General features: G+C 35.9%; 1 protein-coding gene across 4 annotated transcripts in view; it reads right to left on the reverse strand.

The window, feature by feature from the left end:
- Window positions 1-2,687: 2,687 nt before the first annotated feature.
- Window positions 2,688-27,933, reverse strand: part of CNT2 (Concentrative nucleoside transporter 2) — a 44,429-nt gene continuing 19,183 nt past the window's right edge. For 3 of the 4 annotated variants that reach the window (XM_088230287.1, XM_088230286.1, XM_088230284.1), the window contains exons 3-14: window positions 26,717-26,773; window positions 21,055-21,268; window positions 19,766-19,940; window positions 18,444-18,705; window positions 14,391-14,480; window positions 13,256-13,417; window positions 11,251-11,344; window positions 9,694-9,853; window positions 8,284-8,495; window positions 5,740-5,855; window positions 5,458-5,638; window positions 2,688-4,051 (exon numbers count right to left, since the gene is read on the reverse strand). In XM_088230287.1, coding sequence (XP_088086413.1) covers window positions 3,990-4,051; window positions 5,458-5,638; window positions 5,740-5,855; window positions 8,284-8,495; window positions 9,694-9,853; window positions 11,251-11,344; window positions 13,256-13,417; window positions 14,391-14,480; window positions 18,444-18,705; window positions 19,766-19,940; window positions 21,055-21,268; window positions 26,717-26,773 — 1,785 coding nt within the window. In that variant the 3' untranslated portion in view covers window positions 2,688-3,989. Of the gene's footprint in view, window positions 4,052-5,457; window positions 5,639-5,739; window positions 5,856-7,728; window positions 7,853-8,283; window positions 8,496-9,693; window positions 9,854-11,250; window positions 11,345-13,255; window positions 13,418-14,390; window positions 14,481-18,443; window positions 18,706-19,765; window positions 19,941-21,054; window positions 21,269-26,716; window positions 26,774-27,933 lie in introns of those variants that run through there. The other variant, XM_088230288.1, reaches the window with a different exon arrangement.

Genomic DNA, 27,933 nt, shown 5'->3' on the forward strand with positions numbered 1-27,933 from the left:
AAAATCAACCTTCAAAAGATTGAGCCAGTGTTCAATCCACCTTCGAAATATTGAGCCAGAGTTAAATCAACCTTCAAAAGATTAAGCCAAGGAAAAAATTTCCTTCAAAAGATTAGCTCACTGTGGCCAGTATTTTTACAAAAGAGTGTTTGGTGTTGCTGACGTTAGCTAGACGTATTATGTAGTGTTACGTCTCCTAGAGATGTTTTTCTAGTATTAATTTATTATTTAATTAAGTAGAGAATACTTAACTCGTTGTTCCTTATATGAAAAATGTTCCACTATTTAAATAAATTTTATATTTATTTATGTTGAAAATAAAATTGTATTTAATGTACCCAATAAATATATATCTTCCGTTAAAACTAGAAAATGACTTTTCTTCATCTTCTTTCTGTAGACTCTTCTTGTGATGCCGGACTCCAGCTTCTCTCCGACGTTTTGAGGGTCTCGTGAAACTTCATTTGATGATTGTTTTGAGTATGTTCAAATGTTTGCAGACTGGCTGGATTTCCTCCCTAGGGAGTTTTTCAGATCTAAAATTGTTGAAACCCGATTGCTCAGCCGATTTTGGACGACCTTCGCGAAATTCGTCCTGTGAGTAAGTGCGACCATTGAATTCAGAAAACCAGCGAAACACGGTGGCTCGAGATGGTGCTTCATCACCAAAAGTCGCAGCGAGTTGATCGGCACTCTGTTGGTTACCGATACTTTAAAAATTAATTTTGTTAAAAAAATGGAACGAAATCGTGAACATTTTCGTGCGATGATTTTTAATCCACGTCATAGAAAATCATCGCACGAAAATGTTCACGATTTTGTTCCATCTTTTTAACAAAATTAATTTTCAAAGTATCTGTAAACAAAATATCACTCGTACGACAAAATGTTCCGAGGACGTTTACTATTAAAAATGGCAAACTTTACGATGAAAATGACAGATTTGACATATTTACACTGGTGTTACCATATCTCAAAACTTAAGTAGCAACACTCGTATTTTAGCATAAAAATGTCTGCCTTAAAACAAGTTGTACTAGTTAGGCAGACTAGACATGATCCAGAGAAATCGATTACCTAAGTGTGTATGTAGTACTCGAAGATAAAGAAATTGTTTTTTTTATTCTTAATAAACCATGATTATTATTATGGTAAGATGCGCATAATCTCTTATATGGACGATTCGCCCCTGCCGGATGTAGAGCTTTGATTATGGATCAACGTTTTAATAAATAAATAAAACACAGATATTTTTGAACATAACTTTCTTAACACAATATAAATACTATATACATTTTTTTTATTTAAATATAAAACATAAGAAAATTGGCTAGGGGCCTGTAGCTCAATCACAAAAAACTATCGATGTGCTTATAAACATGCTAACCATTTGAGCGATCACAATGAACAATAATGAACATGCTTAAGTCATCGCAGTCATAAGTCAACGTGTGTGTAATCTCTAAGTCAACGCTCGTGTAGGTTTGTTTTTTGTTTTACTAGCGAAAAATCGGCGTTTACTATAAAAAATAATACAATATATTGCGTTTGCAAAATAGTAAGGAGTATCTAATACGAGGGTTGTGTAAAAAATAAGGTTTCCAACGCTGTAAACTCGCCGCGTGAAATGCTAGACGAAATCCGGCAACACCGCTGTGTGCGCTGGTTCCCCCACTCTAGATCCCGCCTTAGTAAAACTCGCTGCGACGTTCAGTGCCGGCCTGACAGCCATCCGCGACGGATTCCCTGATCGCCGTCACCGCCAAATGTGAAGTTCGTGCAGTAATCCGATTTTTGCACGCTAAAAAGTTACCACCGGTTGATATTTATAGGCAGTTGTGTGAATTTTATGGGGAAGCTTGCATCGTTCAACACGTCGAAGATTGAGTGAATTCTGTTGGAAGATCGGAGGAAAACGATTCGGGAACTGGCTACCCGGGTTCCTGAGGTTTGTGAAAAAACAATCCACACGATTTTGACTGAAAAGTTATGTTATCACAAGGTGTGTGCGCGCCGCGCCGCACATGCTTTCAGAAACTTGTCTAACTTCTTGACTCTAGATTCTGCCTCTTTTGGGTTTCCCTGCGATTGCCTTTAGTACTTTCATCTCTGACGTTCCTCAGAACGTTATCAGTTATAAGTTATTTGGTTTTTCTATTTAGTTTTTTACTTGTTTTTCGTATTTTTTATTTTCTCTCTATTTATCCTCGCCTCTGTTGCATACACCATGATTTGGTCTGACACACGTTTTGCATATCCGAATTATGTTTCCAATAATCGCGTGTTCATTGTACTATACGACATTTCTTAGGCATCCAGATGTTTACTAACTGAAATGGATATGTTCTCATCATAACTATGGCAGCATTATCTACATGTCATGTGATGTCAATGACCTTATCTCCCTTAGTAGATTCACTATTTTTTTTATTCTTAAAAGCGTTTTTTTATATATATTTATTCTGCTTGTGTAAGAAACGGTTTTAGGCGTATATATTGTTGTTGTATTACTAAATAGTTATAAAGGTGCTAAACTTGCTTTGTTTCTTTGTTGTTCTCAATATGTGTTATTTTCTAAATGTTATTATTATTTATGTCCCGAATTGAGTTGTTGTAACTCCTGGGAATACATTCCCATTCAATGTATTATACTTGTAAAATACTTTGTGTTATATGATTTATAAATAAAAATAATAAAAAATCCACAAAGCCAAACGCGTCACTTGTGCCCAGAAGTTTCTTCGAGAAAGCGTCGAGAATATCGAAGATTTTTTAGACTCCATTGTTGTCGGAGATGAAACGTGGTGTCCCTACGTCACCCTGGAAACAAAACAACAATCGCGACAATGGCGCCATACCGGTGAAGATGTTCAAGCAAACGCTATCCGCAGGGAAAGTGATGGTTACTGTCTTTTGGGACCGTAAGGGCGTCCCGCTTGTCGAGTTTATGACTGGAGGGACCACAATGAATTCGGAAAATTATTGCGAGACCTTGAAAAACTCAGAAGAGCCATCCAAAATCGCCGGACTGGCGAAAGGCGTCAGACAATGCGCGCCCGCACGTCTCTCGCCAAACCGAGGATTTTAAATTAAAATTTTGGCTGGGATCTCGTTGAACAGGCTCCCACAGCCCTGATCTTGCACCGAGTGACTTCCGCTTGTTTCCAAAATTAAACCAACACTTGGGTGGACGTTTCGAGACTGGTGAAAGAGTGCAGAAAGCGGTCACCAAATTCCTCCACGGACTGGCGGCGGACTTCTTTGATGCTGAATTCCAAAAGTGGATTAGTCGTCAACAAAAATGCGTTGAAAACTCTGGTGATTATGTTGAAAAATACTTAAGAAATGAAGCTTTCCAATAATGTATTTTTCAGTTCAAATGCCTTAAACTTGAGAACCTTATTTTTTACACAACCCTCGTACAAAAAAAGTGAAAAATTAATTGCAAACAATTACTATGGCGACTGCTTATCTTGACTTGGCTTGCCTAGCAGTTTTGGAAAATTTCCATATTTACACCTGTAAAATTCAAATATGTGATTGCGCAGCAGGATTATACGTCGCAAAACGTAAATATTTTGACATTTAATGGTGTTCACGGATGTTGCGTTGTGATCGCGAATACGATAAACAACCATGGTGAGAAATTGTTATCACGTCGATAGCTTGTGATTGAGCTACTGACGCCCCAATAGCCAAAACGAGTTCTTTGTACAAATTACACGTTGCATTTTTTGAGCCACACCCAAAAGAATATCGGACGTAAATTTTGGTGTAACATTTAAATTTGAGGCGCGAACTTTGTGGCTATTCATTACAACAAAATAAATAGTAAACAACTTTATGTTTTCTCACTTTTTTTTCTGCCGACCGGATTCTAAATATTTCTCATGTTTTTTTCTTTTCAATAAAGTTGTGACGGAGGCGTTGTGTGAAGAGAAATTCGCGTTGTTTTGTAACTAAATGCAGAGTTTATAAGCATTTCTTGCTTATAAAAACAGCGTGGAGTTGACGGGGGGAGACACGAAAGACCCGGGAGGAATGAGCAGACCTGAAAAAGTAAGAAAAATATAAAATTACTAAAGCTCATGTTGTTTTTTTATATTTACATACGAGTATAAAAAAACAACATGAGCTTTTTGAGAGAAAAAAAGTATATTGTTAAGTGTCCTTGGCGCTAACATTTACGTGAGGTCACATCCAGAAAAAAATGGATAAATAAAACTAGAATATTAACCCTCCCTCCCCGGTGATGTGTGGCTAGTACACATTGCGACTAATAACTATAATATATTTATAAATATAATCAATATTGGGTTTAGTTTTCCTCCATTACCCATTTGCGTATCCACTGAAATAATTTGTTATTAAATAATAAGTAGGTACTTATTAGGCACAAAAAAGCGTTTTATCGGAAATCGGGGAGAAATTACAAATATAATCAAAAGTATACCATCAGTCAGTCACGTAGTCCAGTACTATATAGCTACTCAGTAGCTCTCGGGAAGTTGGCGCGGGTGCACGTTTCGCCCGAGTCGTTAGCGATACCCAATGGTTTTTTCATGTTTTCAGCAGTTAGATTTGAAATATTATCATCTTTGAATTAAATTATGGTTAATTAAAGCCATTATTTATAAATATTCCAAGTTTCCCTTTTGAAATCTCTTTTTTATATGTGTAGTGACTACACAGCGCCGTAATGGACAGACAATTAAAATGGACAAAACACATAGACGGACTCACTAAAGTAATGGCATCACTACATAGCCTCTTCTACAAAATTAAAGATTTTATACCGAGAAAGGAAAAAATTATGATGTACGAAGCCTATGTCAAAAGTAAATTGAGTTACATGATCGCCTTCTGGGGAACTGGTAACAAGACAGACATAGCAAGAATACAAAGACAACAAAATAAAATTCTTAAACTAACATACAACCTACCCTACCTGACCTCTACGACTGAACTGTACAAAAAAACACACCAGTTTGACATAAACTACTTGACTAAAATTGAGACCTTAAAAATTGTGCGCAAAATAACACTGGGAAACATACAAGACGACGACATAATATTAGTCAAAAATGCTGACATACACAAATATAACACCAGACAACAAAAACACTATCATATTGAAAAAGCAAAGACAAACACAGGACAGTCAAAAATACTACATAATGGACTTAAACACTACAACGACCTACCTTACTACTTGAAAACTTTTAATGGAGACAAATTTAAAATCAATCTGAAAAAGCACATGATGACTGAACTAACTAGACTAGACGAGACATAAAATGACTAGACAATATTAAATTTCTAATGTAACCCTAACGGGTTTTTTAAAATTGTAAATAAATAAAAATAAAAAAAACGCGCGGGTGTATTTAGGACAGTAAGGGAAAGGCCAATAAACTGGGAGATCGATATGGTATAAACTCGCCATCCGGTGATTACCCGCTATGCAAGCCGTCATGAAGCAGACCGCGCAGCCGGTGACGAAGGCCCGGCCCACCACGGAGACGATGTCCGCCTTCCTCGAGGGGGCCATGGCGGTCAGGGCGCCGACCATGATGCCCACGGCGCTCGGGTTCGTGAACCCGCAGAGCGCGTACGTCGCTATCGCTTCTCCCCGACTCTGAAATGAACCGATCATTCGAGATAACGGAAAATATGTGTCATCGTCAATTTCAAATAAAAAAATGTATTTGCCAACCCGAAATACGGCCGGCAACTTACCGAGAGTAGCCCTTGCTTCTTGTACTCCCCCATCCTCTGGTAAGCCACGAACTCGTTGATCACAGTTTTCAGTCCGATGAGACTTCCGACCAGCTCGCATTCCGCCCAGGGTACTCCTAAAACAGTTTAAAACACATTTTTTGCAACACAGAGGAAAACCATTTTTAGAAGAAAGGAAGAATATGGAAGTCTTGGCATTCACAGAGCTAACGACCCGTCATTGGCTGGTTTAAGTGGCCACTTTACACACAGTGTAACATTTACCATTCTGCCCATGTTTGAACATCCACATTTCCTCAACTCTTCTAACTGGCGACTTTTGTGAAGTAATGGAGCTGAAACCATGTAGGTGAGATTCATCCTGCTGAATCAAATCACCTACTAGGCAACGCCTGAAAACAATTTTTAATTAAAATTCTAAATTTTAAACACCACCAAGTCGCTATAGTCCTTAAAATATAACTTGAATTAAATGACAGCTGTCAAACTAATTTCATTAGTGATAGGAAATCACTGATCAAATCGATTTTATCAGTAATTTCTGTTTCCGAAAATTTATATAAAAAAAGCAAAAACAAGCCTATTATAGTGTGTTTGACACAATTATTCACCAACAAATGAGACATTTATACTTTTTTCATGAACAACATCAAATGAATCATTTTATTATTCGATCAATAACAAAATAATTCATTTGATCCTAGTTGCCTAGTAGGTGATTTGGTTCAGCCGGATTGTATAAAAGGAATGCTCAGTTTACTAAGTGGCTCAATTTTAGTGTAAGTAAGTAAAAAAGCCCGCCCAATTTACACGTGCATCCAATTGGAGATTTCTTTTATATACAATATTGATAATTTGACGTGGGTAAATAAATGACTTATAAATGTTAAAATAATAATTAATTACATAAAATCCGAATGAAAACATAATTAAAGGTGTAAATAAAATGACGTTTTGTGAATTTAAAGGTCTCTATTTGCATTTAATAAATGTTTTAAGCTAAAAAATATTTTGTTATTCCATAAAATAAGGTTCCTATAAAATAATATTATTTTGGTATGTATATATATTTACATATTTATACACACACAATTCTGGGTTTTTATCCCAAGGGGGAGTAGGTATATTATTATTTATATCACTACAGAGATGGGTAGAATTTTTGTTTCAAGATTATGGATATTCGAGCGTTTACAGGGCTTATGACCTGTCATAGGTTGGGTTCAAGTGGCCGCTTTTATGTAGAATTCTACAACATTCCCCATTCCGCTTATTAGCGAATATCCATATCGGTGACATTTTTGGTTTTAGTGACATATATACTAAAACCAAAAATGTCACCGATATGGATATTCGCTAATAAGCGGAATGGGGAATGTTGTAGAATTCTACATAAAAGTGGCCACTTGAACCCAACCTATGACAGGTCATAAGCCCTGTAAACGCTCGAATATCCATAATCTTGAAACAAAAATTCTACCCATCTCTGTAGTGATATAAATAATCCTATAAAATACATTAAATAAAACGTGTAAGAAAATTTGTAATTTTTTTTCTTAGCTACCAAAAATTGAGCAACGGAAAAACTTTCATACATTTTTAAAAATATTCATAACAGAATATTCTATAGTCGCCTACTGCACTAAACTGTTATTTTTCAAACGTCTTCACGAATCGAATGCTAATTGTGGCACCTCACTAGTGAGGCCCTAGGGCCTAAAACAGCAAAATACTGAGTTTTGAGAATAGGTGTCTCAGAATTATCTTGGGTTTGCGGTGGTTTGACTTTGTGAGGAACGAAGTAATAAGAGAATGGACGCCGCAAACTCCGGTGACAACTTTCATCAAGCGGAGGTGATACGCTTGACTTGGCCATGTACTGTGGATGCCTCCTAGGAGCCCTAACCTCGCTTGCCTACTTTCCTTGTAAAGTTCTTGAAAACTTGTAAAGCATCAGGTTCTCGACGTCCTAAACGTCCACCGCTGACTGTTTGTCGGCAGTTTATGTCAGAACTACGGGACGCGAGCCTGACTTGGGAGGATGTACAGGAACTGGCAGCCGACAGAGATTCCTGGAGGAACTTCGTGAACACCATATGCTCCAACTAGGGAGCTGATAATACGAGAATATCAGACAAATACCATATACAACTTTCTAAAACAAGACAAGGACAATCAAGACTAATGAACCAGGGACTGAAATTATACAATAAACTACCAGACAAAACTAAACAAAAGACTCAGACAAACTTTACAAAAGATGTAAAAAATATTATTTTGAACAACAGAGTATAAATGAAAAATGTATATATTATTTTATGTAAAATGAATGTTATAATCCGTAAGGGTTTATAAATAAATATTCTAATAAAAATAAAAATAAAAATAAAAAAAATGGAATGATGATGATGATGATGATTTCACGAAACAGCTTAATTTGTGAAACAGTAACTGTTATTGCTATTTTTATTTAAAAAACCGAAATGCTTGAAATGGATTAGACTCAATGGTTAAGGTTCAATACTCGGTCCCCGATCAGCTTACCCATGACCCAGCTGAGCGGGATGAACACCTTCCCGAAGACCCACTCGAAGCTGAGGAAGTCCAGACCCACGAGGGCCCCTAGCCAACCCAGCACCCCGTTGAGGAAGGCCACCAACGAGACGAAGGCCACCAGGTTGGCCGTGATGCCGAGGACCAGGGGAACGGCGTTGGCTGCCCCGGTGGCCGCAGCCTCCAGCACTGAAGAGTGTTCACTGGAATGGAAGTTTTGCATGAACGTCTTTTACCCGCATGAGCAACTTTTCATGTTATTAAAAAAAACAGTATCCGGATGAAACCCTTATTTTTATCGCTTATATCTTTGTTGTATTATTTTTTTTAATGTACAACAAATTATTGGCTTTTAAATAAATAAATTCAGAATGACTCTCATTCAAAATTTAACTATTCATAGTATCCACGATTCAACGTTAATATGCAGTACCAAAGATAACTCCCAGTGGTGGTGTTCTGAATCTTTTCTACCTCCTAGAAAGTGGTTAATTCGGGGATTTTTATTTTTTATAATTCGATGACACTTTGCGTCATATAATGGCTTCACTGGTGATTAAACTGTTCACAATATATAATTTATAAATAAACAAAAAAGTACGGGCCCTAAAATGGAGCCCTGTGGTACTCCAGATCAATTTTAAAAGTTCTCCGATTTGTATATCCCGTATGACCAACTGCTGCCTATCACACAAATATCTGGCATTAAAGATCAGTAAGGTTAGGGTTTCCTAGGACAGCGGTGCCCGTATCTTAACGGCCGTAGTGAACGGTGATGCGGTGGACAGCCGTCGTAACGGTGCCTAAAAATGGTTTCCTAGGAAAACGGTATTGATAAAGCCGTTAAAAAGTAAAACCACTCTCTAGTCACCGTTACGACGGCTGTCCACAGCATTACCGTTCACTACGGCCGTTAAGATACGGGCACCGCTGTCCTAGGAAACCCTAGCTTAAGGAGTTAAAAAATCCTAGTACGTCTAATTTCTTGCGTAGAACCAAGTGATTCACTGGATCAAAGACCTTTGCCAAATTTTAAAATGAAATATTAACTTGCATCTTACTACCATCAAGCCATTTCTCCGTGGGAGTAGGCAGTGAGGATGGACCACCACACACGTCTATACATACATTCCTAGCTTCTTCTACATTCACACAACTTATCATATATGCCCTCTAGTTAGGTCTGCTTTTGACATGGCCAGACTTAAGATTTTGATTTATCTGATCTTGGCATGCCACATCTTTTTTGATCGTCCTCGTCGAACACTACCATATTTGTTTGATCATGCTTTCGTCATTCTTTCGTTCTGCATGATATACCATCAGCAGTGACACTCTCTTAATCTTATCAATTATACCTTTCTCAGATTTAGACGTTGCCTGATTTCATAATTCGCTCACCTTGTGACAGTCTTGATGGTGTGGACGGCGGTTTGTGACTTGACAGTCTCTGGGAAAAACAGCTTTGAGTAGCACAGCGCTGCTGGGGCGGACATGACACTGGATGTGATAAGATGGGAAGGTTGTACGCCAAACGAAATGTATGCAGCTAGCGTTGAACCTAAAATATAAAAATACATGTATTCACTATCTTTTCAGATATAAGGAATATGAAAATTCACGTGGAAAGATATAAAAACTATGAACATACATATGGAAAGATATTAAAAGATCAAAATACATATGAAAAGATTAAAAAGGATATAAATACACGTGAAAATATATAAGAACGATAAAAATAAATGTGAAAAGATATAAGAAATGTCTAACCTCACGTGGAAATATATAAAAATGTTCAAAAGACATGTGAAAAAATTAAGAACGATGAAAATACATGTGAAATGATATATGAAAGATCTAACTACACGTGGAAAGATATAAAAAAGATCACAATGCATGTAAAAAGATTAAGAACAATGAAAATACACGTGGAAAGATAAAAGAAAAATAAAAATACACATAAAAAGATGTAAGTACGATCTAAATACATGTGAAAAGATATAAGAAAGATAAAAATACACGTAAAAAGATTAAGAACGGTGAAAATACACGTGGAAAGATAAAATAACGATGAAAATACATGGGGAAAGATATAAAAAAATAAAAATACATAAAACAATCTTTGAGTATGTCCAAATGCTTGCAGACTGGCTGGATTTCCTCCCTAGGGAGTTGTTCATATTTAAATTTATTTCAACAAAGAGGTCAAACATCGTTGAATGGTAAAAGAAGAAGTATAAAAATTGGAAAATTGTTTTCAGGCGTTGCCTAGTAGGTGATTTGGTTCAGCCGGATGAATCTCACCCGCGTGATAAAGGTTTCAGCTCTTTTACTTTACAAAAGTCAACAGATGGAAGAGTTGAGGAAATGTGGATGTTCAAACACGGGCAGAATGGTGAATGTTACACAGTGTGTAAAGTGGCCACTTAAACCAGCCAATGAAAGGCCATAAGCCCTGTAAATGCCTAGACTTTCATATTCCCTTCTCAAAAATGTTTTCCCTCTCTGTTGAAATAAATTAACAAATACATATGAAAATAAGAACGATAAAAATACATGTGGAAAGATGTATTCCGAACGCGTTTACAGCGCGCTATAATGCGTATTTAGTGCGTGAAAACGCGCTATACCGCACTATAATTCCGTTTGGAATACCACCTCTGGATAGATATAGGATGGATTTTATTACACGTAGAAAGATTAAAATACACATTTAAAGTAATTTATTTTGGTTGATTTTTTCATTTATTTTAGAGAAACTTAGCGGTACAATTAAATGCTCTTATTTTTACCGCGCGCCAGAAAACATTTTAATTTCCCGTTACATCGAACTTCCTCGTTTGGGTAGTGGGGTTCGAACCTCGGACCTCGGACCTCTGATCCGTAAGTCCGCAACACTAGCCACGGGACCACAACCCAGTTACATAAGGATGATAAATAAGTTGATAATGTGCTCACCAGAAACTGTGGCGAAACCTGAAGCCATAATCGTGTGAATTTCGGACTTCGTCAAGTCTACAAAGTACGGCTTTATCAATAATGGAGATTCAGACTGTGGAACAAAAAAATATGGTTAATTATATTTAACTGAAGAAAATTAAAGCTAGGACAAAAACGAAATAGTAATTACTACCTCGAGACAAGATCAGCGCCCCGATTATGAACGCCATCTTCATCTGTACATATCGAGACGGTATACTTAACGTCTGTACTATCTGTATCTACCTCGGTATGTTCTACCTACTTGCCATCTCGACATCATATGGTCGAAACGAACCAATGAATGACCGTAAATATTAGTCCGCGTTCTTTACTTCATTAACATTTAAAATAGTTCTCATTTATATTTTATATTTATATCGCCTATTGGCCTCTGTGATAGAAAGTGCACACTTCAAAGCGATTATAAACTACAATAAATCTCAATCCAAGTAAAAAATGCTCGCTTGAACATGTTTTTTTTTATGACTTTTGACAATTGCCAGGACAGTATGCTTAACGATCGTATGTATTTATCTACTGAGCGATTACAACGCCGGCTCTCGATACGTACACTCAGAATAATAGTAAAACAGATGGAAAAAATATAACAACTAATAATTTGTTTATGGTTACAACTTTTTTATGCCTAGTTACTCTTATATGTTAATTGGGCAGAATCTAGCGACTTTGTTTTTTGCATCTAGGCGTTTGTTTTACCAAACTGACAGTTATATCGGAATTCAACTCGACTTCAAAGTTTACTTATTTCCCTCTCATATTTTAAAAAGGCTTTTTAAAAAAAAAGTGCCAACCTCAGAACGAATAAAAGTTAAAATAAATCGTAATCAATGCAAAAATTGCTCGGTGGAACAAAATTTTTGTCACTTTTAATGCGAGGATAAACGTGTCGAAGGGTTTCTGACCCGTCGGTACAAACCAATGTACTTGATTTAAAACCTGATAGTGAGGGTGATCGGTAGTGTATCTTCGTAATAACTTGAGATAATTTATCTTCAACTATACCGTCATGGTGAAGGTATGGTGTCCTTATCTTCAGTCGCGTGAACAGAGTTCTTAACTAGGGTAGGCAGTAGAAAAATTATGTTTTAAATAACATAAGAGTAATAAATCTTACCAAACAGTTTCCTCCACTCGTTAGTTTATTGTCCATAAAGGATAACCGAAGAAACGCGTTGTTCCTTAAAACGGTTATATCTCCGTTACCATCAAAAATTTCACAGAGCCATGTTCTCAATTGTATTAACGAAATCAATTTGAGGCATTTGAGGTTATTTATTTGATCTTTGACCGTATTTTATTAAATAATAATTTTAAAAAAATGCTAGATATCAGTATCGGATTCGTTTTTTCTTTCTAAAACAATGCACCAAAGTTCACGAAAAAGCACTGCCTACAAAGTTACCCATACACACGTAATTACAACTGAAAAAATTTCACATATACACGTTTTGTTCATGTAAACAATAGCTGTAATATGAACAAAATAAGCATTTGTAGTTTATGGCTTAGCTGACCCTGGCCAATGGCGGTGCGTGGAGTACGACACAGTACTTAACTGAATTATATCTGGCACATTTTTCAAATTTTACAAATAGTTACACGCATATTTTATATTTGGAGGTTTTTGGCATTAAAACACCTCGCTTGCCAGACGTGTTGGTGAGTTTGGGTTCAGCCGCCCTTAACATAGGGAGCAGACGCTGTTTGAAGCTCCCTAATCTAGGTCAGACGCTACTTTGATTCAGTTGAAAAATGGGCTGTTATTGAAGCTTTCCAAAATGCCAGAGTTGATTCTAGATACATTAGATTGATAAAATTCATTTATGACAACGCGTCTATGGATTTGAGGATTAATGAGGACATAAAAACTGATAAACTCGCCACTGCTTTTCTTCCCATCATAATCGAGGCCCTGATGCGGATAAACTATTTACCAAAACAGGTCGTTCAGAATACTTGCCATGCCCAGGAAGGTGTTGGCGGCGCATATGACGCTCTCGCATACTGTGGTGGCCATGGAAATCTGCAGCCACCAGCCGAGCTTCAAACATATCCACTGCATCGCTCCGAAGTAAAACATCACGTCTATCATGAGGCTGAAGAAGTAGATGATTGGAAGTACCTGAAACATACGGAACAGCGTCCATTTATTGTGACATTACAGCACGCTGTTGATTACTATCCGTAATAATGTTTTACGGTAACTTTATTTACAGAAAAACAAAAAAACAATCACTATTTCTAATAAATCATTGCCACATGCTGTTGACTGCAAGATTCATGTCATTATAACACTAAAACATGCTGTTGACTGCGAGATTCGTGTCATTATTACACTAAAAAATGCTGTTGACTGCAAGCGTCATGTCATTATTACACTAAAACATGCTGTTGAATGCAAGACTCATGTTATTATTACACTATAACATGCTGTCGACTGCAAGCGTCATGTCATTATTACACTAAAAAATGCTGTTGACTGCAAGCGTCATGTCATTATTACACTAAAACACGCTGTTGATTGCAAGCGTCATGTCATTATTACACTAAAACATGCTGTTGACTGCAAGACTCATGTCATGATTGGGTTGTGGTCCTGTGGCTAGTGTCTCGGACTCACGGACCAAAGGTCTGTGGTTCGAATCCCACTTTACCCCAACTTGATTCCATTTTCTAATAGTGAGTTATTTACAACTCGTTGAAAATGGCCCTCAAAATTAAATATTTGGGTAAATCATAAGAACGCAAATATTTATTTTATTAAAAAAAAAAAAAAAATTATTACACTAAAACATGCTGTTGACTGCAAGCGTCATGTCATTATTACACTAAAACATGCTGTTGATTGCAAGCGTCATGTCATTATTACACTAAAACATGCTGTTGACTGCAAGACTCATGTCATTATAACACTAAAACATGCTGTTGACTGCAAGCGTCATGTCATTATTACACATGATTGCATTTGGCAGACTTTTGGACACAGTGCAATGTAGGCAAACTTGATTCTACGCGCCTTCTGGTATATTAAAATTCTATGACGTCGATATTAAAAAGATTATGAGTATTATAAATTAAGTTTGAAAATAACTTACACCAAACGCAAACACTTTTATTTCGTTGACTAGATAGTCGCTGTAAACAAATCCACTCCCAGCGTTTCCAAAGTTGAGGAACGCCGTGACCTAATAACAAAGAAAATTGGACCATTATTATCATGGATAACTTCTGAGGAAATATGTGCGTAGGTTTTTATGATCACTGTACTCGTATATGTATATTTTTTGGGTGATTCGATTAGTGGGATTCGTTCCGACGTTTTGGCTGCCATCGCATGAGCCATCTTCAGGGTTAGCTGTGTGTTTTGTAGAAAAATATGTGTTTACGTACTAGTAATTTGTAATGGCTCTCAGGAGGCATCCGCAGTACATGGCTGACCGAAATTCAGTTGACCTTATTGTGATGGACATCAGATCAGATATCCAGAAACTACGATGCAGATACCAGGACGTGTACATCGACTGGATAAGCGGACACTGCGGAATCCCTGGCAATGAAAAGGCTGACGAAAAAGCTCGGGAGGCTACGCTCAAGAAGACAGCCCCCGATTTCGCCGATTTCAGTTTCACCAAACGGAAAATAGGAAGCAGGACCCTTCAACTCTGGAACAATCGTTATTTGAGAGAACCTACCGGAAATATTACTAAAATGATCTTCCCTACAATTTCCCATGCCTATAATTTCAGGAGAATGCAGAAAGCTGGCTACGAGCTCACCCAGATTCTCACAGGTCACGGTGGGTTCATGAGCTGCCTGCGTCGCTTCAAGCTCTCAACGCAACGCTGCAACGATGAAACTCCTCAAGATGTCCCTCACCTGTTGATGCATTGCCCCTTTTTCAGCTTTCAAAGGCAACAGCTGGAGGCGCGATGCAGAGGTTTGGGTGAAGATCTACACGACATCCCATCGGTGATAGGTAATAAAGAACTCACACGAGAGGTAGTATCATACATGATCAATATAGTGCAGGCAATTGGTAAAATAAAGTAAAGTAGGGAACAAAATTCCGAACCCTCCTCTAGTAGAACGGCAGGCCTGTTGACTGCTGCCAACAGGCCGGCTTCTCCTAAAGAGTTTTAAGTGGTTTCGTCTCCACATGAGCAAATGCTGAGAAGTTCCTGATTGGCCCACATTAGAATGTCGTTCCTGATTCCAACAGTTTAGCTAAAATAAAGTAATATAATAGCAGAAAAATCCTATTTTTTAAATATAAACCTTGTATATTAAATAAGCAAGGTAAAAAAATAATGCAAGTCCCATTTACATTTTATTTTTTTAAATCCGCATTACACGGTCAAGCCAACCGAGCCAACCGTATCAACAGTTGTCACCGAAGTTTGCTGCGTCCATTCTCTTATTACTTCATTCCGCACAAAGTCAAACCATCGTACACCCGAGATTCTTCTGAGACACCTATTCTCAAAACTCAGTATTTTGCTGTTTTGGGCCCTAGTGAGGTGCCACGATTCGCATCCGTAGAAGAGAATAGGTCTTATGCAGGCGCCTCCTGAGAGCCTTAACCACGCTTGCCTATTTTACAAGGCATCAGGTTCTCGACGTCCTGGACGTCCGCTGCTGACTGTTCGTCGGCAAATTATGTCAGAACTTCGGGACGAGAACATGACTTGGGAGGACGCAAATGAGTTAGTTGGCAGCCGATAGAGATGCATGGAGGCTCTCTGTGGATACCATATGCTCCAACAAGGGAGTGGACATGGAATGATGATGAATTTGTACCGTGTCGCAGTCGGCAGTAGGCACATACCGTGTCATTCTTAGTAGTGCCGGGAACCATATTGAGAACCAAATTTCACTTTTTGAACTGGTCGCGTCGTCTTTATTTATGTTATTTGGGTGTTTGTGTATTGCCTCTTTTATTATTTGCGAACTGCTATTTCTAGATTTATGCAAAATCTTTAGAGAGACGGATGTTAGGTAAAAATAGCATTTATCGATACTATTCCTGGCCGATTACCTTTCGTTCCCATCCTTATGGTACCTACCTAACATTAAGATAGAAGATATTCAAAATTAGAAGATTCGGATTTAGAACAAAAACCAAACAACATTTTTGACTTCACACAAAATCGGATAAAAAGTTGTTTGAATCGTGGAAAACATTGTTATATTTTATTGTTTATTTTGTCATCCAGTGCCAGAAATTGAAGAACATTCAGATCATATTAAAGGTAAGTATCCATTCGATGTTCCTATCCTTTCTCAAATATTTCCCAATCACAAAACTGAATGAAATTCGATTTCCATTTACAGTCCGCCTTTTCGTTAATAACGGATGTTAATGCCTCCCGTTTGCTGGCCACCATAGCTTTAGTTTTTAGAGCGTACATTTTGAGTCCGAATTCCTTACCTGCATTATTTACCTCGTCGACAAGTTACTGTACATAAAATAATTAAGGGGACGAATAAAATAAAAACAATAATAAAATTTAACCAAAAATGTCATACATATGAAACAAGGGGTAAAAAAAAGATAAGATTAGCAATGAGGAGAAAAACAGAATCTCTAAACTCATTGTACAAGGGATTGAAGCTGTACAATGAGTTACCTGAAGAAATAAAGGAAATAGAAAAAGTTGAAATATTTAAAATTAATTTGAAAAAATATATAATTGAGAAATTTTGATAAAAAAATTGTTGGTTATCATCATTAAAAGTTTATATTAGTTCTTAAAATGTTATGAACTAACTTAATAAAGCATAAATAAATATCCTAACAAATAGTCACTCATTCAACTTTGAAGATGGCATCGAAATTTTGCATACAAAAAAAAAAGGAGAAGCACTTGATTATTTTGAAATATTGGAGATTAGAAAGGCTGTAAATAAAATTTAAAATATTATTAATAATCAAATAAATCTTAGTAATAGTCCCATTTTAAATTTGTTCCCTCTAAATCCAGACACAAACCCCCTCTCCTCTCTACTTCCGAAGCCACGCCCACTCTACCTTCACTGTGAATAATTTATATATATATCATGTTATATTAGTTTGTAATTAAACCCGAAGAACGCATAGTATTGCCGAAACTAGTTGGTTGTCAAATTATAAAAATATAACTGGTAAAATAAACATAAAAACAAAGTGATTTTATTAACATATTACAACAGAGATGAAGAACATTTAAGAGAAGGTAATATAGAAGTCTAGGCATCTACAGGGCTTATGACCCGTCAATGGCTGGTTTAAGTGGCCACTTTACACACTGTGTAACATTCACCATTCTGCCTATATTTGAACATGTATATTCCTTCAATTCTTTCACCTGTTGATGTTTGTGAAGTTTAAGAGCTGAAACCTTTATTTATGCGGGTAAGATTCATCTAATTGAGTTATTTCACCTACATACTAGACTAGGCAACGCCTGTGTTAAAATGTTATTTTTTCAATTTCTATACTTCTTCATGGACCAGGTAATTTATTAAAAATAATATTTTCAGGCGTTGCCTAGTATGTAGGTGAAATAATTCTATTTGATGAATCTCACCCGCATAAATAAAGGTTTCAGCTCTTTAACTTCACAAACATCAACACCACTTAAACCAGGCATTGACAGGTCATAAGCCCTGTAGATGCCTGGTCTTCTATATTACCTTCGCTTTAATGTTCTTCATCTCTGTTGTAATATGTTAATATAAACAGCTCCCCAGGGAGTTGAATTCAGTCCTTGTCTACAAAAATTTGGACAAACTCAAAATATTGTTGAAAATAAAATAAAATAAAATAAAATAAAATAAAATAAAATAAAATAAAATAAAATAAAATAAAATAAAATAAAATAAAATAAAATAAAATAAAATAAAATAAAATAAAATAAAATAAAATGAAATAAAATGAAATAAAATGAAATAAAATGAAATAAAATGAAATAAAATGAAATAAAATGAAATAAAATGAAATAAAATGAAATAAAATGAAATAAAATGAAATAAAATGAAATAAAATAAACTAAAATAAAATAAAATAAAATAAAATAAAATAAACTAAAATTCGTTTGACTAAAATAGGTAAAACCTAGACCAAGAGGAAGAAGAAAAAGAAGTATTTTAATATGTTAAAGTTATCATACCTTGTTCCCGATACAAATGAGTATTTCTCTCCCGGTTTGCCAGCGAATGGTGAGCAGCCCCAGCGCGAACTGCAGCAGTATCCCCCACAGCACGGGCCGCCAGGTTATCCGGCCCGGGCTGCGGGAGAAGACGAACCCGAACAGCAGCAGCGCCAGGAAGCCGACCATGGAGACCAGGCGCTCTCGGCTGCCCTCGGTGTCGAGGATCAGGAAGACTATCAGGGCTGCGAAGATGGCAAGCGTCAGGCCGAGCTTAATGTACCTGGAAATGCGAGCACTCAAATTACAGCGGCAAGTTAACAGAACCCACTTCTGCTTCCTGCAGGGGTAGGCAGAGAGAATTGACCGCCCCACGCGTCTATCCTGGCATATACAACGCTTTGTACTTACAGCCAATTTGTCAAACAAAATGGATTGTTTGCCCTTGAAAATAGACGCACTGTATCTGAATTTATTTACATAAATTATTACAAATTAACGTAGACTCTTTTATCAACAATATTGAGTTTGTCCAAATTTTTGTAGACAAGGACTGGATTCAACTCCCTGGGGAGCTGATAACATTAACATATTACAACAGAGATGAAGAACATTTCAGAAAAGGTAATATAGAAGTCTATACATTTACAAGGCTTATGACCTGTCATTGGCTGGTTCAAGTGGCCACTTTACACGCTGTGTAACATTCACCATTCTGCCCATATTTGAACATCCACATTTCCTCAACTCTTCCATCTGTTGACTTTTGTAAAGTAAAAGAGCTGAAACCTTTATCACATGGGTGAGATTCATCCGGCTGAACCAAATCACCTACTAGGCAACGCCTGAAAACAATTTTCCATTTTTTACACTTCTTCTTTTACCAGGAAGTAATTCAACAATGTTTGAGTATGTCCAAAAGCTTGCAGACTGGCTGGATTTTCTTCCTAGGGAGTTGTTCATATTTAAATTTATTTCAACAGAGAGGGAAAATGGAGACAAAGGGAGATAAAGGTTTCAGCTCTTTTACTTCACAAAAGTCAACAGATGGAAGAGTTGAGGGAATGTGGATGTTCAAACATGGGCAGAATAGTGAATGTTACACAGTGTGTAAAGTGCCACTTAAACCAGCCAATGAGAGGTCATAAGCCCTGTAAATGCCTAGACTTCCATATTTCCTTCTCAAAAACGTTTTCCCTCTCTGTTGAAATAAATTTAAATGTGAACAACTCCCTAGGGAGAAAATCCAGCCAGTCTGCAAGCATTTGGACATACTCAAACATTGTTGAAGGTATTATCTGCTTATATATTGTGATGTGGCACAAAATTTGAATCAAATTTACCAAAGTTTCCAAAGGCGTACATAACACTTGTAAATCGGCCTCAGCAACATCAGTCGTATGGCCTTCCCGAAGAATTGTTTGACCAGGAGAAAATATATGATGAAGAAATATATTATGCTGTACAAAATCAGCAGCATACCAAACCCGTCACAAAACTCCCATTCTCTTCCTCTGTCTGAAAAGAAAAACATCATTATCAAAGTTTTTTTTTTACCACAATATTTACGATTTTTAAACAAGCCGAGACAATTTGGATACTGAGCGAACATTGGTTGCTGTCTTTTAATGTCTTTATCTACCCCGGAAGTTAACTCGTAGTTTGAACAGATTCTCGATGCAACGGTGTGATATGACCATTAACATATTAATACACCACTGATCATGCACCGACTGCGAGTGTTGTGTCATTATTACACTAAAACAAGCATTGACTGCGAGCGTTGTGTCATTGTATCACTAAAACATGCATTGACTACGAGCGTTGTGTCATTGTATCACTACAACATGCATTCACTGCGAGCGTTGTGTCATAAGTACACTAAAACAAGCATTGACTAAGAGCGTTGTCTCATTATATCACTAAAACAAGTATTGCCTGCAAGCGTTGTGTTATAATATCACTAAAACAAGCATTGAATGCGAGCGTTGTGTCATTGTATCACTAAAACATGCATTGACTGCGAGCGTTGTGTCATAAGTACACTAAAACAAGCATTGACTAAGAGCGTTGTCTCATTATATCACTAAAACAAGTATTGCCTGCAAGCGTTGTGTCATAATATCACTAAAACAAGCATTGAATGCGAGCGTTGTGTCATTGTATCACGAAAACATGCATTGACTACGAGAAAGCAGTTAACCTTTCCCTTGCAAACATCCCAGCGATACGGTGCTGTGTAGTCATTAAACATGTACAAATTAGAAATTTTTTGTGTAGTCATTAAACATGTACAAATTAGAAATTTTAAGAAAAAAATTTTTTTTTAATTCCCGCGAAAACGATTCATTGCATTGTCCGCGCCCTTAATACGACACTTTGCTTGTGACCGTTTAAATTTAAATCAAACATTGTCACGAATCTTGACGTGACAATTGTCAAGGCCAAACATGTTGCGTTTTTGTAAAGAAATATTTTTTAACAATTTGGTTTTACATCTTATGCATGAAAACATTTCTCCAAAAAATCCATATTGATTTTGAAAATGCAATTAATGTTTCTATTTTTTTATAAAGATTTGAATAGACTGTACATATACATTAATAAATAAATTGAAATCAAAAGTTCTTACCAGATTCGTGCCAGTAATTTAAAGCCACGAAGAAGTATCCAAAAACAGCTAAATTTAATATTGCTAAGGCTAAATATCTTATGATTTTTTTATGAGATTTGAAAAATCCGGCGGTTGAATCTCCCATTCCAGAGAGAACTTTAGAGAACATTCCTTGTTCGGTGTCCTCTTTGTCGATCGTTTTTTCGTCTGAGGTTCTCCTATTGTCTTCCACCTAGAAAAATCAAATTCAAAATATATTTTTACTTTACAGCCGGGCAACTGATCTTACGATGGATCGAATCTTTCTCGAACAATCGCACCTTTCAAGTAAAAATAGGTAGCACACTATCTGTGGAACATAACGTACTTAGCGGGGTTCCGCAAGGTCCAGTTCTTGGTCCGATCCTTTTAACTTAAAAGCGGTGCTGGAATTGAGAGATAAATTATCATGACGCGCTTTGCTGCGGAGATTTTGATACAAATTTGGCAACAAAAAAGTATCGCCATGTCTACAAAGAACAAAATATGGACCTTTAAAGAAAGATCTTGTGTTCTGCCGGTGACAACATACGCTCTTGAAACCATGTCCCTCACTGCCAGAAGTGTTCACAAAATTTAGTGTTCTCAATGGTCTTAATGGTAGAAAATAAAATGAAATGGCAGTGGGCAGGACACTTGGAGAGGCAAAATGATGGCAGGTGGACACCCAGAATAATAAAGTGGAGACCGTGGGCAAACAAAAGAAGTGTTGGAAGGCCACAGAAAAGATGGGGAGACGATATTGACATTTTGGAGCGCAAGGGTTATGAAGAATATTATAAAGAAGTGAGAGAGATTGAAAGTTTATGCGCTGATAAAAACGAAGCCATTTAAGTTTGGAGTGAAACGGTGATACATGGTCATACTTTTTGTGATTGAAAATGAAGCGGATGCTTTGATTCTGCTAACGCTTCAGCTAGTTATTTATATATCGATATTTTGGTTAAGTAAATTAATTTGAGTTTGAAGACAGAAGCTGGTGGAGGCGGATCCCAATGTGTCCACGACTGCTCTGCCAAAAGAAAACGACCAAAAAAGGCAGTTAATATTAGTTCTCATGTGTCGATTACAGCCTCCATGCATCTGTATCCCAAGCCAGATTCGCGTCCCGTAGTTCTGACATAAACTGCCGACGAAGAGTCAGCAGCGGACGTCCAGGACGTCGAGAGCTTGATGTCTCGTAAAGTAGGCGAGCGTGTTTAAGGCTCTCAGGAGCATATTTCATATTTATTCATATTTTTTGCCCTACAAACTATAATTAACTAGCGGACCCGACAGACGTTGTCCTGCCCGAACGTTGGCTTGCCTGCTATTTATTACCCTGGAAAAAGACTTTTCATCGATAAGTAGGTACCTAGGTACTTGTTTATGGTTGAATTCCAAAACATAAAATAAATATTTTTTCAAATATGGCATTCTTCTTGCAAACGTCATACTCCGATTTTTTCACCAACAGAGGGGTGTACTTATATTGGAATACGATTTTTAAAAATGTATTGAATTTCATATTATTTTAGTATTAAAAAATCCAGTACAAATAAATAAATGGGTAGAAATCATAAAAAATTTAAGGAAAGAATCTGATTGAGATCCACAAAAAACAAATGCTGTTTGTAAACATTCAAAAACAATTTTTTTTATACACAAACATCATTCCATTTTTTTGTAAATGTATTCTCCTCGAATGCAACCCTGGTAGATCGATGAATAAAACATTTATGCTCCTTACTTCTTTTTTACATATTGGATTGAAGATTTTAATATCTACGAACACGCACAGCGCAAAGATCTATATTTCTCTGAAAACCGCACGTATATCGGTTTAGCCGTTTAGGAGGAGTTCGGTGACATCACACGTACAGAGGAATTATATATATAAAGATAATAAAAATAATGTGACCTCACTGGGGTTACCCGTGCCGAGGACACTTAACAATATACTTTTTTTTTTTAATTTTTACATTTGAGAATAAACAAAAAAGACTAACTTAATAAACAGAGATAATTAACAAAGTGTTCAGACAGTTTTAAACACTACGTATTTATGTTTATACTTAATTTATGTACATCCTTATTATTTGTATTACAAAACGCACAATGAAATAACAAAAATATAACATAAGCTGTACATTTGTGAAGCAGTTGATTCAATATTGGTTTGGGCAAATGAGACAATCCATTTTACTTCTACCTAGCTCCACTCTCCATTTTTTATAGCCTTTTTGAACATTTTCTCGTTACTAATTGTTTTAATAGATAGTGGAAGTAGGTTATAGATTTTAATTGAATAATACTCAAAATCTCTTTGTCCGAAAGTGGAATTAGTTTGTATTTGTTTAAGTTGTCTTTGTGTTGAGGATCTAGTGATTATATTATTTGTATGTGATGTATTGTAGGGGTTATGTCTTTCATTTGCGTAAGAGTAGTTCTGAATCTGTAAGCGAGTATTGTTTTGGTGTCATAAGTTGTGATTTGTGGTGGAATGTGTCTTCAGTAGATGTCTGTATCGGGACTCTAAACATTATTTTAACCATGGATTTTTGTGCAACAAATACACTATTTAAAACTGTGTCACTTGCACCACCCCCTCCGATTATACCGTACTCCAAAATTGATTGGCACATTGCAAGATAAATCTTTAAAAGTTCCTGTATATAAATTAAATTTCGAATTGTTTTGAATATATACGTTAATTATTTAAGTTTAGTATATGTATATATATAAGAGATTATTACTTTGCGGCGAGAAGTTGACAGGACCGAGCTCCGCTTTGGCCCGCAACGCGTAGTCCGCTGCAACGTCAACTCGGACGAGATATTAAACGTCGTGCAAGAACGCACTGCGTTTCATCTTGGCGTTTCGTGTCGCCTGTCCACAGCTCTCCGCCAGTGCTCGCTATTGTTATATTCAATTGTAATTCATCTTTTTCATTTAACCTCAAATCAACTCACGCGCACCCGTCCTATAATTCCATGCCTCACAAAGTCAATTTTTCAATTAATTTGTCTATTAAAATGAGTAATACTGATTAAAATATGTTATTCTTTTTAATCAATTGCGATCGATTGATTGGAAAAGTAATTTCAACCAATTTATCCCAAGTTACGAAACCATTTTATAATATCGTAATGATAATAAATTCAACTAGAATCTTTTATCTCCTTCTTCAAAAGTAATTTGACTTAATCCAATGTCATTTGCTTCTTCCTGGAAAATAAGTGAGCAGAGTTGCCAGACTCGATCAAGCGAAAATAGGTAGATTTAGAAAAATAAATCGGTAGATTCGGGAGTGGCGAGGGAGAGAGGAGAGGGGCAAAAATAAATTTGACATTTGTTCAAAATTAAAGCGCCGTTTTGCCTAAGGCCATTGCTTTAAACAGTCGAAAACGCTTGACAAATGAACAATTGAAAACCAAAAGGACTTCAATATGTGAATCACCAAAACACATTGATTCCGGCTTGCAAAACTGGCCCAGAATTCAGACAAATCTTGTTTTACCACTTTGAGGTTATGCTGATATTTTAATTTCTATTTCAAGAACACTGTATTTTTTGTAACTATACAAACTCTTTAGGGGTTTAAGGCATAAATATTTTGATATCGGTGTATGTAGCGAAATAAATTAATTAAATCACACTTAGTTACCAATGCTTAAACAATGATTCAACTAAATTGCTTAAAACAATGATTTAACTGTACAGAGCTGCTTGGTTTAATAACAATACATGTGCCAGCCAGGATTTGTAGACGGTACCACCTGTTTCATGTACCAATAAGTAAAACATCGTATGTTAAAAATGCTTTTTTTCGTAGGACTTTTTCAATGTACAATACAAAATTTAAAAATATAGATTATACAAACATCACTCTGTCAGATTTAAAATTTACACTAAAAATGTATTATATAACTTAGTAGACATTATAATAATAAATATGTACATTTCCCCCCCCCCCCCCCTCCTTATCCTCTCTTCAAGCATTTTTGTCCTTATCCCGCCCAATTTACAGTAACTTAATGTTCTTAAAATTAATATTTAAAAAATCTTTGATTATTGAGTACTTGAAAATAACATTGTTATATGTATAAATTGTATGTATTTATTTGATATGTAATATATATATTCTTCACTAACTTTGTATACTATGTGGAAATCTGTTATTAGTTCTGAGTTTATACACTATATCTGTTTGTTTACTAAAAATATGTATGTAGAACTGTTGATTTCCCTAATAAAATTAAAAAAAAAAAAAAACTAAATTGCTTAAAACAATGATTCAACTGAATTTAAATAGAAAATAGATAATTAACTGAAAAAAATCCATTTCTATCATTTTTTTTATGAAAGGTGATCCTTTTACATTTCTCTTCATAAGATAGGCCAAGAGGTTTATAAATTTTATAATGTCGTGAAATTCTGTGGTCATGATTTATTATGCGACAGTATTGTATATTTGAAAATGACCGAGAATCACCATTCACCAATTCATTTCATTGAAATATCATTCATTATATACTTATGTACGATAGATAAGCAGTTTTTTAACAGTCAACAGATGGTAACCTAAGTGAGCAAACAAACAATAAATTTATTATAATATGTGTTCGTTTTATTTGTATTGACTATTGTTCTATGGAAAAAAAAAGGAAATGTATAGAAATCGGTAGAATTTCAATAAAATTCGCTAGATCGGTAGATTGCTCCGAAAATCGATAGTAATGGCAACGCTGCTTCCAGCATTTCAGCTTTAAGGCACAGATCATAAAATTAAGAATAGTCCAGAAACAGCATACGCACATCAAACAAAAGGCGACTTAACTACTCATAAATGAGTAGGCTTACGCTTTGACCAATTAGTTTCTTTGTAGACATCGCTCAGTACGCAACTCCTGATTTGAATTCAACTATGCCGTGTTGTGTCGTTTGAAAGTGTAGAAATACTAATGGGATCTTAAAGAAACAGGATGGGATCATAAATCATGTGTAATTAGCAAATGTATGTGTAAGTAGCAAATGCATTACTTAAAAATTTAATTATTTTTCCATCCGTCAAATTGTCGAAGCAAACAAAATGGAAATTTCGTAAGTGTTGCCAGGGTAGTAATTTTTTTTACCCTACTTTGCTCATCTAATGAAACAACTAATGAAAATTGGACCTCGGATTAAACAACGCCGTGGGGGACATTTGAACAACATAATCTTTAAAACATCAAATATTATTTAACATGATATAAAAATATTCGTTTTATGTCAAATAAAATATGTTTTATATTTTAAGTTTAAAGTTCATTAATTAAATTACTCTTATGAAATGACCCTTTACTTATCTTCTCTGTTGTGTCAATCAATGTTTCCGCGTGTACAGTTAAATTTTAGAGAAATCAACAGATTGCTTTTTCTTACCTTACATTTGTGTTATGGTTATATTCTTCGCGATCTGGCCATATTACCCGGTGACTTCAAGTATGCGCGCGGCAAAAGTAAGCCGGAGTGGGGGAATTATTGGACACAGTCCGATGTATTCAAATATGATTCTACGCGCCTTCTGGACTATTCTTAATTCTATCGTACAGATATTACAACAGAGATGAACCGAAATTTTTGAGAAATAAATAAATAATATAAAATTAATTTAACTCACATTTTTATCTCCATTGTCAAAAGTAATTCTACTTAATGCGATGTCACTTGCATCTTCCTGGAAAATCAATTATTCAATTTTATATTTAAGTAAAATAAATAAAACGTTATTGTTTTTACAATATTTGAGTTTGTCCAAATGTTCGTAGACAAAAGACTGGATTTAACCCCCTCGTGAGTCATTAAGATTAACAAATTACAACAGGGATGGAGAGTGCCTTAAATAGATGGAGAGAGCTGGTTAAATCCAGTCTTTTGTCTACGAACATTTGGACAAACTCAAATATTGTAATGAAATCAACTGGTCCAAGAAGAAGTTTAAAAATTGGAAAATTGTTTTCAGGCGTTGCCTAGTATGTGAAATAATTCAGTCAGATGAATCTCTTCACAACAATAAAGGTTTCAGCTCTTTAACTTCACTTAAATCAACAGATGGAAGAATTGAAGAAATATGGATGTTTAAACAGAGGCAAAATAGTGAATGTTACACAGTGTGCAAAGTGGCCACTTTATCATTTATCATTATTTATTTTTTTATCATTTTTTTGCACTATAATAGGCCAGGAGGCCCAATTACAGTGGTGAATTACATTACAGAACAACCAGGCTTGAGAAAAATCACATTTTAATTTTTTTTGTGTTCTCACCGGGAATCGAACCCGGAACCTTCCGTGCGTGAGTCCAGCGTCTTGACCACTACACCACGGAGGCCGCACTTAAACCAGCCAATGACAAGTCATAAGCCCTATAAATGCATAGATTTCCATATTCCCTTATTTAAGGTATTCTCCATCTCTGTTGTAATTTGTTAATTATTGTTTTTAACCACTTATTATTTATTTATTCTAACGACCGGTTTCAAACCTATATAAGCTTTTTTATCGAGGTATACTTAAGAAATTAATTCTATTCTTTTTTATTTTATCAATTTTGTGCTGCACATGGAACTAATAAATCAATAAATCGTTCATAAACATTTCTTGTAAACCCACGAGCAGGCCATGCCTTTGTGAGATTTTTTTAAACTTTGTTTTACCTCTTATGTATAATAAAAAAAATATATTGACAATAAAAAAAGTACCTTTTTCTTGCAAGGTGTAATTTGAGATGGATACGCCAAAAACTTGAAAGTATAGTTGAAGATAAATTCTCTCTAGCTATTACGAAGATACACTACCGACCCCCCCCCCCCCTTCGAGTTTTGGGTAGGTACATCGT

Source organism: Micrasema longulum, unplaced genomic scaffold, assembly GCF_059751315.1.
Source record: "Micrasema longulum isolate JH-2025_06_02 unplaced genomic scaffold, ASM5975131v1 h1tg000745l, whole genome shotgun sequence".
In the NCBI taxonomy this organism is placed as follows: Eukaryota; Metazoa; Arthropoda; class Insecta; order Trichoptera; family Brachycentridae; genus Micrasema; species Micrasema longulum.